General features: G+C 37.1%; 1 protein-coding gene across 7 annotated transcripts in view; it reads right to left on the reverse strand.

Annotated features, from left to right (window-relative positions):
• Positions 1-12,034, reverse strand: part of LOC108706699 (collagen alpha-1(XXV) chain) — a 265,983-nt gene that overhangs the window by 98,683 nt on the left and 155,266 nt on the right. For all 7 annotated transcript variants that reach the window (XM_018243341.2, XM_018243342.2, XM_018243344.2 and 4 more), the window contains exons 5-6: positions 713-739; positions 182-208 (exon numbers count right to left, since the gene is read on the reverse strand). In XM_018243341.2, coding sequence (XP_018098830.1) covers positions 182-208; positions 713-739 — 54 coding nt within the window. The remainder of the gene's footprint in view (positions 1-181; positions 209-712; positions 740-12,034) is intronic.

A 12,034-nucleotide genomic window follows, 5' to 3' on the forward strand; every position in this document is an offset into this window, starting at 1 on the left:
TATAATAAATGACCCCAATGTCTTGCAAATGAGCACCAATGTATTGTTTCGGATTGTGCACAACAGTTATACAATTCACATGCAGAGAAAATGCAGTTATTAAACCATGAATACACAGTGGGGCCATTGGTTACTGAAAACTGTGTTGTGTTTAGCAACTTTACATTTTTAAAGTTCTTACCCGAGGTCCCTGATCACCTTGATCACCCTGCAAGGGGAAAGATGAAATGATTTTTGAGTTTTATTAAGTGCCAACCTGTGTCAGCGTCACAAGCTAAACTCTGAATCCTCTAAATCAGGGATCCCCAACCTTTTGAACCCATGAGCAACATTCAGAAGTAAAAGGAGTTGGGGAGCAACACTAGCAGGATAAGTGTTCCTGGGGTGCCAAATAAGAGCTGTGATTGGCCATTTATAGCCCCTATGTGGATTGTCAACCTACACTGAGACTTTGTTTGGCAGTACACCTGGTTTTTATACAACCAAAACTTGTCTCCAAAGCCTGGAATTCAAAATTAAGCACCTGTTTTGAGGCCACTGGGAGCAACATCCAAGGGGTTGGAGAGCAACATGTTACTCACGAGCTACTGGTTGGGGATCACTGCTCTAAATCTTTAGAGAAACATCTACTGAGGTCTCCAAATGAACCTCAATGTGGATCAGCTTTGCCACTTCTAATATTTACATAATTAAACACTATTCATTTACTGACCTTGTCTCCCTTTGGACCAGGTGGACCCTGAAAGACAAATGAACATTATTAGTTATTTGATAAGAACAGTTTATATATATATATATATATATATATATATATATATATATATATATATATATATATATATATATATATATATATATATATATATTATTACTATATAATTAGTTAGTGGCTATAATATAGCAATAGAAGACCACAAAATCCCAGGTCACACTTTAGAGATAATTGAAAAAATAGAAAAAAAGGAGAAAGGAAGAAATAAAATATAACAGGAGAACTACATCAGATGGGTATAAGAGTTAGGGAAATTATGGCAAATAAGGAGTTATAAGACACTATAGAAGTGAGGGATTTTTCTCCACATATCTAGAACATGGGCATACAGTGGGTGCATTCACAGGGTAGGGTGTTGCTGCTCTGTATTTTAGTCATATGCAGCATAGCGCCAATTTAAAGTGAGAGAAACATCATGCCATCCTGGAAGAGACATTATGGACAGAATAAGGGGCTAATTTATTAAGGCACAGTTTTCGATGCGTCCGTATTTGATGCTGAAAACCCAAAAAAAAGTTGCAGTAAAAAAACAACACAATTTTTTCCTGATTTATTATGGCCCGAAGCTGTTCCAAGTCTGAATCTGAAAATACTCCATCTAAAACCTGCCGAATTCATGTAAAAATCAATGGCAGATGTCCCCTTTTCGGGGTTTGACACTGGTTTTTCCACTAAAATTTTAATTTTTTGTGGTTTTTGGGTGGCAAACTAGAAAAGTTCTGTTTTTTTGAGCGACAATCCGAAAAAGTCGAGTTTTTTCCAAATCCGATTTCTTTGTATTTTAATAAATAAGGGCAAATCATTGATTCTAGTTCGGTCTGATTTTTTTTTATTTAATAAATCAGAAAAAATTCAGATTTTGATAAATAACCCTCCTAAATGTATCACTAAATAAACATATTAGTAATACGTATTAGTGCGGTATATATAAAGTCATGCTCATATGTATTATGATTTATTCTTATGTCTTTTTTATTTTGCCTTTTTTATTTTACCATTTCTGTTAATTTTTCTTTCTACTTATTAGTAGAAATCAGTTTCTGACTGATTTCTATCATGTGGGAGCTGATTTATCAAAGGTCGAGTTTTTTTTTCACCTTAAATTAACTCGAATGACCTCGAAACTCGAATAGTATTTTATTTAAGAAAAAAGTAGAAAACTCGATCTAATATTACTGACCCGAAAACTGGAATTGAATACCGAGAAAAACCTCAAATGTCAGGAAGGCTATTAACATATTCAAATGGGTAACTGGTCCTCTGCCATTGACTTTAACATGAACTTGGCAGGTTTAAGGTAGATTAGTCGAATAGAATAGTCGAATTTGACTTGTTCAAAGGGTCAATTTATGATGAATCTCAAATTCGAGTTTGGATTATTTCCCAACTCGAATTTGTGAGTTTTGACCAAAAATCCAACTCGAAAAATCGAATTTTCAATTTTAACCTTAATAAATCTGCCCAGTGGTGTTTGCAGGTGGTAATATATGTCAAAAACAGCATATTAAGGGAACATCATTATTACTGTAAAAGCAGCTACAGCAGGGCCTTAATACTTTGATGGGGATGGTGAGTATCACTTTAGTTCAAGAAACAAAAATAGTCAACCTGAAGAATGGACCTCAAAGTCCATAAAGGCTTGCTATGTAATATTTCTATATACTAAGCCGATATAATATCTGTGTGATACTTTTTTAATGTTCTTATACAGTCATATATCATATACCCTGCTGTGACCACAAGCATGAAACAACCAATCTTGGATTATATATTTTATACATTCCAGATGTTTCTGATGTCATCTACAAAAAACTAAACTCAAGTAGATTTTACAATGGTTGTCATTATGTATTTTATCTGTGCGAGAGATAAGCAGAATTAGCTAAAGAGTACTGCTAAAGTATATTTTTGGTTTCTCCCAGGACCAGGAACATCTAAGCCAGTTAAGTGCTTCAGACTCTGACGATTATGAGTCACTTTTGTTTGACATTCAATTATACCATTGATATTATAGGGTCAGAGGAGATTTAGAGGAAACAATTCATCTACCAAATGCAAACTTCTCCACTGAAAATATGCACACAGATCTAGAAAAGCCACAACAACTACAATAAAGTATAAACAGAGTCGATACGTGAAATCTGATTATTTTGGCATTTCAGCTATTTCAAGGTAATGTACGCGAAGTGCCAAGCACTGACGAGAGACCGATTTATGGTATAAAATCCAAAAGGCAGATGTTAGATCAGTGGTCCCCAACCAGTAGCTCGTGAGCAACATGTTGCTCTCCAACCCCTTGGATGTTGCTCTCCGTGTCCTCAAAGCAGGTGCTAATTTTTGAATTCCAAGCTTGGAAGCAAGTTTTAATTGCATAACAACTAAGTATAGTGCTAAGTAGAGCCTCTTGTAGGCTGCCAGTTCACATAGGGGCTACCAAGTAGCCAATCACAGCCCTTATTTGGCACCCCAAGGGACTTTTTAACTTTCTTGTGTTGCTCCCCTAATCTTTTTACATTTTAATGTGGCTCACGGGTAAAAAAAGGTTGGGGACCAGGGCCGGACTGGGAGTAAAAAGCAGCCCGGGCAAAAAAATCAAAGCAGCCCATATGTTACACACACAATGGTTTTGTACTCTGCAAAAAAAACTGCAAAAATGATGTCCATAAAGAGCTGCCTTTCTCACTTAACTGTAATTCATGTAAACATTCTTTACGGACACCACGCAAATCTAGTGTGTCCTTATTAACCATTTTGTTGATTTGTCATTTATTATAAGCCCTGAACATCTTATTTAAAAATGACAAGGATTTGATAGTTAACCATTACAGTATGGGGTACATTACTTCTTATAATATGCTCAGGCCTGGATTTGTGGCAAGGCCACAAAGGCCCGGGCCTAAGGCGGTGGAAATTTAGGGGTGTCGTTATTACGCGTATGCGCAAGCGGCAGCCGGGGTGGGTGGGGGGAGTGCATGTTTTCCCATGACAGTATCCCTTTAAGTAGATTTAAAGTATGGAGATCCAAATTATGGAAAGATCAGTTATCGGGAAAACCTCAGGTCCTGAGCATTCTGGATATCAGGTCCTATAGCTGTATATAACAAACACTGTGGGTAAATGTAATAGAAGCAAGAGCAGAGAATGACACCCCTCATTACTCCTGGTACAGCAGATACATTTAATGCCCCTGTTACCTGCACATATTCTCATGATATTGAAGTAAAGCTGCCAGTGTTACACTCTATGTATATACACAGCTGATATAGTGTATTACAGCTCAGTGACAGACATAAGTAGAAAGGAGCAGAAGTCTCTGTTACAGTAATACTCCTGATATGAAGTAACAGCAAGAACAAGCCCCTCATACACGTCACTGATACAGAAGATAGGGAGCAGGGAGTTGTAAAGCAGGGAGTTGCAGATGCCCCAGAGCAAGGAAAGCCATTTTGCTATGTATATATTATATGTATATTATCTCACACCTTGACAAAGGGGTTTACCTCGAAACGTTGCACTTTGCATATAAACACAGCAAGGGCTTGTCCCTGCTTAATTTTGGACCCGTGTGCCGGTTGTATCTATTACACTTACCTGTATTGGAGGATACCGAAGCCTTCTTCACCGAGCACAGGGCTTTCACAATACGGAGAGCCAGGGTGTGCAAGCTGGTAGTACTACACTATTATCTCACACCCCCAGCCCTGCACAGCAGCTCGTGACTTTGCCCTGGATCTTCCCCATAGACCCGGCAGCACCCGAGTCCTGAGTCGCCTCCTGACTCTCTCTCTCCACGCTGCGCATGACAGTGAGTCCGGGTGCCCCACCAACCAACCACAGAGCGGCTCCAGAGAGAAGCATCGAGTGCTTCGGGGCTCGTTACACAAGCAGAGAGGGAACGTGACAGAAGCCACAGCTGCGCCCCCGGGATCCCCTGATGAGAGGCTTGGGAGCGGCCCAGTTAACAAAAAATAGAGCGGCCCCTTGGGCATTTGCCCGTTCCGACAGATTGCCAGTCCGGGCCTGTTGGGGACCCCTGTGTTAGATCATGTCTTAACCCAAAATTCCTTTTATAGCTAATTGTCATGTTTTTTAAAAGACATATGGAACAGCCAGTTAACATTTTGTAATGTGTGCTTCTGCCATTTCTGACAATACCATCATTATGATTTGTGCTTAAAAGAGTTCATTTTTTTCTTTATGCTATTATGATTTTATAAAGACGCATTGTCAGATTTTACTGCAAACAGCGCCATATGCTGTGGCTCAGTTTGGAAGAAAAGTGTATTTTGTGGAGCAAATTGGATAAATAAGGTTGCCATTAATTTGCATAGGCCTTTGGGCTGGCTTATTGCAATTCTTATCCTTTATGATGACTCCTTCTGTTTTGTTCATCACTGGCAATAATTGCACGTGAGAGAACTCATTGGTCACCAGACAGAAAAAAAATAATAACTACCAAAGTATGTTTGTTTTTACTTTTTTTATGCAATGTGTCTGTGTTTTTACTTTTACTTATGCAATATGTCTGTGAAAGATTTTCAGGCAGGTCACGGTATGCAGTATCAGGCTGATAAGCAATGGCCTTGCTGAGAAATCTTGAAGAATTTCACCACTGATCTGGCCGTCATCTTCATTCATCAATTGAAATGAAGAAGCCCCTTAGATGAGTTGGTGAAACCTTTTCAAGATTGTTCAGCAAGCCCAGTTTATTTAAATTAATTACTACTAGATATTTCATGCAATCTACTATCTATTACAGTTAACTGGAAATTCCTTTGTAATAGTGGGAGTTAAAGGGATCCTGGTTTTTTTCATGTTTTTTCAAAACACATCAGTTAATAGTGCTTCTCCAGCAGAATTCTGCACTGAAATCCATTTCTCAAAAGAGCCAACAGATTGTTTTATATTCAATTTTGAAATTTGACATGGGGCTAGACATTTTGTCAATTTCCCAGCTGCCCCAAGTCATGTGACTTGTGCCTGCACTTTAGGAGAGAAATGCTTTCTGGCAGGCTGCTGTTTTTCCTTCTCAATGTAACTGAATGTGTCTCAGTGAGACATGGGTTTTTACTGTTGAGTGTTGCTCTTAGATCTACCAGGCAGCTGTTATCTTGTGTTAGGGAGCTGTTATCTGGTTACCTTCCCATTGTTCTTTTGTTTGGCTGCTGGGGGGGAAGGGAGGGGGATGATATCACTCCAACTTGCAATACAGCAGTAAAGAGTGATTGAAGTTTATCAGAGCACAAGTCACATGACTTGGGGCAGCTGGGAAATTGACAATATGTCTAGCCCCATTTCAGATTTCAAAATTGAATATAAAAAAATCTGTTTGCTCTTTTGAGAAATGGATTTCAGTGCAGAATTCTGCTGGAACAGCACTATTAACTGATTCATTTTGAATTTTTTTTTTTTCCATGACAGTATCCCTTTAAAGTCCAGATCCTTTTCTCTCTTTTTGCTTAGCCAATGGCCAATAAGCTATTTATAATGCATTTAGATAACAAATAGTTTATTCTAGAGTTCTGACGTTTTCATAAACAAAAAAATGTCAAATGTTATTCAACACAGTTTACACAGCCATATGATATAAACTCATTTCCTATAAAACATGGCTTCTACTCCAAATATTTAATTTTACAAAATACAAAAAGAAAGGTAAAAACAGTGTATTCTCCAACTAAATGATAACACCAACTAAAAGTACCACTGTATTGACATATTGCAGAAATATGCACCCATCCAAAACATTAAAACTCATTTTTAACATTAGCACAATGAATTGAGTTTGTGCTAAACATACTTGTGCCTATTTTAATTAATAAAATTATATCCATGTTTTTGCACTAAAGATGTCAAAATCTGAAAGTAAAGACACGTTTTTGTTGATCTGAGCAGAATCAAAAGGAGTCAACCACCTACTGAGAAACCTCTGTATAAACAAACCACTCCCTCAGCTACAGTCTGTTAGGCTAATAATACTCTCAGCCGGATGCTGAATTGTTTTGATGCTCAGAGAAGCAGGAAGTCGAATGCAAACAATGAAGGCCCTCCTGGAGCCTTATGGTGGTGGAACCTACCTATTAGAAAACATAGACAATCCCTGTAAAGAATAACAATGTGCAACTGGACCCTTATGAGTCAGATATGGTCCTCCAAAAGATTCTTATAGCTCTGATCATGGCCAAAGGATCCACTGACTTTTTTGTATCTGATTGTTACGATTTTATAAACTTATCTGTGCTTCAAAAGTTGCCTAATAAATAATTGGCCCACATTAACAGGAGATAACTTTAGCTTGGCCCTTACTTTTCTTCATTAAGGACTATATTGTTCTGTTGCCTAATAGAACAGAAATTAACCTATGCAAGAGAAATTTTAAGGTAATTCAACCAAAGCAGCCACTAAATTAAAGGTATAACCTTCTTAAGTTGGCCCCCTTTTTTTACATTAATAAACTTACTTCCTACAATAGAAAATATTTTTTTAAATGAGATTCAGAGCTGATTCTAAACCACGAATTAGTAATACTCACACTGGAAACCCCAGGAAACCCTGATTTCAGTTGTAGACTCTGATGTCTAAGAATAAATTGTTTCACTGAATTATCCTCCAATGACACAATTGTAATAGAAGATGTAAGATAATATGTGTCTGGCAGTTGTTCAATAATGATAATATATACAAGAATGTTGCCAATTTATCACAGTAATCTTTTCCAAAAGGCAGTTTATTGATATAATATCTTAATTCCCATTCCCATTGAAACATAATTTGACCACAACTATTTCAATTTCATCTGAAAAACATATTAGAATCATTTACAATACAGAAAAGTGTGCAAAGTACAACAAGGAACTCCAAAAACAGAACTCAATTCCACCATAACTCTAAGGGGCAAATTTACTAAAGGGCAAAGTGGCTAACGCAAGCAAAAATTCGCCATTTTGCCACTTCGCCGATTTACTAATGGGTGCTGGCGTAAATTCGCTAGCAAAGTAGACAGACTATAGCTCTACTTTGCACCCTAACGCCAGACGAAGTTGCGCTCTGTCTAAAGGACGTAACTGCGCTAATTCACGAAGTTGCAGATTTTCGTGAACGTTACCTCTATCGCCAAAAAAAGTTGAATTTTTTCCCAAAAAGTCCCAAAAAAACGCTGACTTCTTTTACTTTTTATAGGGAATTTTTTTTTTAGGGTACACTCCTTTTTTAGGGTACACTCCTTCCCTCTACATTTGATAACATATGGCTCCTAAACTGTACTGTGGGCACATGTGTAGGGCATTAGAACATATGTAGGGCATTATTAAGGTTCCCTGGCCTTTTAATAACAAGAAAACGTATACTGTATATCCATTTATTGCATGTAAACAACAGGATGACATTTTTGAACAACTGCACAATTTTTGTCTGATTCCTAGTAGGAGAGCAAATTAATAAAGGGTTAGTGTTGTTTAACACTTGTGGTACAGTGTATAACGGAGCTAAAAGCATATATGCTACAGGGCAATTCCCAAATCAAGGTAATGTGCACTTAATAATTGGCCAAGCTAGTAGCACTTCTATTATACTTTAATACATTTTTACTTAGCCTTAGGAGTGCTCCCACAACCCCCCTTTTTGTATTTGAAATGTAGCCGGAAGCTGTGGCTGAGCTTCATGTGGTTTGTAGCACTCCATTCCTACCCCGTTTAACTAATGGTGGCCCTATGTTTGTAACTGCATCAAGTAACACTTTTGCACCTATTTACACACTACACTTACTACACCTATTACTACACTTCATGTAGTTGGTCTTTTTACTTACTTTTGCTCACACCTATATTCTTACCAATGAGAAAACCGAAGGGAGACTGCTCCAGCTCTTCGCTATTCCCCCAGGACAGGTGCTCAGTCCTCAGTGTCCCCGCTGTGTAATATAACAAACTAAATGAATGGACGGCACTTCTGGACAAGGTTTTATTGGCAGTTTGCTGTACAATGCCTTAAGCCTTAAGGTATTGTACAGCAAACTGCCAATAAAACCTTGCCCAGAAGTGCCGTCCATTCGCTTAGTTTGTTATATTCTTACCTATACTCACGCCTATACTCACGCACATATATATACACTTTCCAAGTGTGCACCTATACATACAACTTTACTTTGCCTTCACTATTGTTTTTCCATTATTACATTTTTTTTTAAAAATGGAGTTGGTTTGGGCAATCTCTCTCTCTCTCTCTCTCTCTCTTAAAAGCCGCACGCTGGTGGCAGGGGAGGATTTAGTCCTCAGACTGAAACCAAGGTTCAGCAGACATTTACTTCAATTAATGCTACTATGAGGTACAAGACCTTTTATACTATAACCAGAGGTAAACAAGTCAGGTACCACTGTGTGGGGTTTACCTTGATGTGGTATGGTGGCTTATCAACTTCATGATCATAACTTTGTAACTAAAAACCCCTGTATTTGTGAGCGCATGCATTTGCATTTATACTGAATTACTTAGACAGGGGACCAGGGAATATGCACTGATTAATTGGCCAAGTCAGTAGCACTTCCATTATACTTTAATAATTTTTACTTAGCTTTAGGAGTGCTCCCACAACCCCCCTTTTTGTAATTCCCAAATAAAGACTTACATAATTATTTAGGGCTTACCTAGATGGATAGTATGAAGACAGAACCTCAATCACATTCTATGCTCAACCACTATGTAAACCTGGGTTTTTAAAGGGATACTGTCATGGGAAAAAACATTTTTTTCAAAATGAATCAGTTAATAGTGCTGTTCCAGCAGAATTCTGCACTGAAATCCATTTCTCAAAAGAGCAAACAGATTTTTTTATATTCAATTTTGAAATCTGACATGGGGCTAGACATATTGTCAATTTCCCAGCTGCCCCAAGTCATGTGATTTGTGCTCTGATAAACTTCAATCACTCTTTACTGCTGTACTGCAAGTTGGAGTGATATCACCACCCTCCCTTTCCCCCCCAGCAGCCAAACAAAAGAACAATGGGAGGGTAACCAGATAGCAGCTCCCTAACACAAGATAACAGCTGCCTGGTAGATCTAAGAACAACTCTCAATAGTAAAAACCCATGTCCCACTGAGACACATTCAGTTACATATTAGAAGGAAAAACAGCAGCCTGCCAGAAAGCATTTCTCTCCTAAAGTGAAGGCACAAGTCACATGACCAGGGGCAGCTGGGAAATTGACAAAATGTCTAGCCCCATGTCAGATTTCAAAATTGAATATAAAAAAAATCTGTTTGCTCTTTTGAGAAATGGATTTCAGTGCAGAATTCTGCTGGAGTAGCACTATTAACTGATGCGTTTTGAAAAAAACATGTTTTCCAATGACAAGATCCCTTTAATGTGAAATCATTACACAATGTCTAGACCCAATTACATACAAACCCAGTGGACCTACCATTTTGAAACATTTTCAAAATATACTAAGTATGTATGTAATTATTTAAGATACCTTGTTTTAAAGGGCTGGTTCACCTTTAACTTAACTTTTAGTATGTTATAGAATGGCTTAATCGAAGCAACTTTTTAATTGGCCTTCATGAATCTTTCCAGCATTTAAATGAGGGTCACTGACCCCATCTAAAAAACAAATGCTCTGTTTTCAAAGAATGTGAATTTCAGAAACATATAGAAATTCAATGTAAAATTATTATGATTGGACTGTTTCAAGGATCAGAAGATCTGAGGCATAGTATGAATTATCTTGTATGTAGGATTCAGAGTTGTGCAAAGGATGTCATTATGTGTCCATGGCTTTCAGTGTGTGTGCCTGAACAACTATGATATATGTCAAATTGAACTAAGCATGGAAGAATTTTGTCAGGTCATGTGGTTTACAAACCTTTCCTTTCCATACATTTATATAAATATATATATATATATATATATATATATATATATATATATATATATATATATATATATATATATATACTGTATATATATATATATATACTGTATATATATATATATGCAAAATGAATTAGCTGTGAAATTGATGTGATTGACCATGGAAGAAGTTACTAATTGCACAGCAAAGGGCAAGGCGGCACACGTTTTACAGATAAAAGAACAAATGTCTACATTACATTACTGCAAATGGTTCCAATGGTAAATCATCTTTTTTTTTTTTCTACTGCATTAGTACACATATCATCCTCACATCAAAGAACACACTGGAAAGGATAATGTTATTTCTCCAGGCATTACAATGATGAAAAACCTAGAGACTAGTTTTGTTACAGAGGTAAAAAAGAAAATCAGGTCTTGATACTGCTGAGTCTTTACAAAGCTTTTAATCTAATAATCACTATGTGCCTAGCCTGGAAAATGGGACAGGGATCATGTTGCACAAAGGCTGGTTTCAATGTGATGGAATCTTTTTTTTTTTTTTTACTGATCGAAAGGGAATATGGTGTAACAACATAAACATTATGCTTATGATTAAGAGTCCACAAACTGACCAATTAAAGCAATGGCTAGATAAATACAATATATAGGTACAGTTAAGGTTAATGTCACACTGAATATTTTGACCATATCTTCAGGCCTAATCCAATGGTCAAAACACAATTCTTCACCTGTTACTTATTTATAGAGACAAAATGCCCCAGAAAGTATTTGAAAGCAGTTTATTAGAAATTCATAGTAGTAAGTGACATAGGAATACATTTTCCAGCTAAAGAAAAAGCTGACTTTTATGGAATAATCTTCAGGCTATTTGTATTTTTCTGGCTGGTCTTGAAAATAGAAGTCCAGTAAAAACAGGCAATGAAACTGCTCTAAAAGCTTTTCCATGTAACTTTCAGAATTTGGCTGAGCCACTTTTTGCAGGATTCTGATTTGGCCAAGGAGGAGGTTATATAATAAAATATGAAATGTATCATGCAAATCTAGTCAATTATGGCAACCAATTAACAGTTAGTATTTACTGGTCACCTGTTTGAAAGAAAAACCTTTCATTGGTTACTGCACCTGGGAAAAGCCTGGGACTTTTATCAGGGCCATATTTTCTGTATAGGCACCCAAGGGTTGATGCCTAAATTAAAAAAGCTTTAAAAACTCATCGAATGGACAGACTGTACTGTGCATTTACTGATCAACAAGGACAGGTTAAGCTGTCTCATTATAGATCTTAGAGCAGCACATATGGGGGTTAGTTTTCTGCCAAACTGAGATTCTTGCTTTACAGATAACTCTGAAATGAGGAGAAAGCAAAATAAGAGAAGTATGTATGGACCA

This window comes from Xenopus laevis, chromosome 1S, assembly GCF_017654675.1.
Source record: "Xenopus laevis strain J_2021 chromosome 1S, Xenopus_laevis_v10.1, whole genome shotgun sequence".
Lineage (NCBI taxonomy): Eukaryota > Metazoa > Chordata > Amphibia > Anura > Pipidae > Xenopus > Xenopus laevis.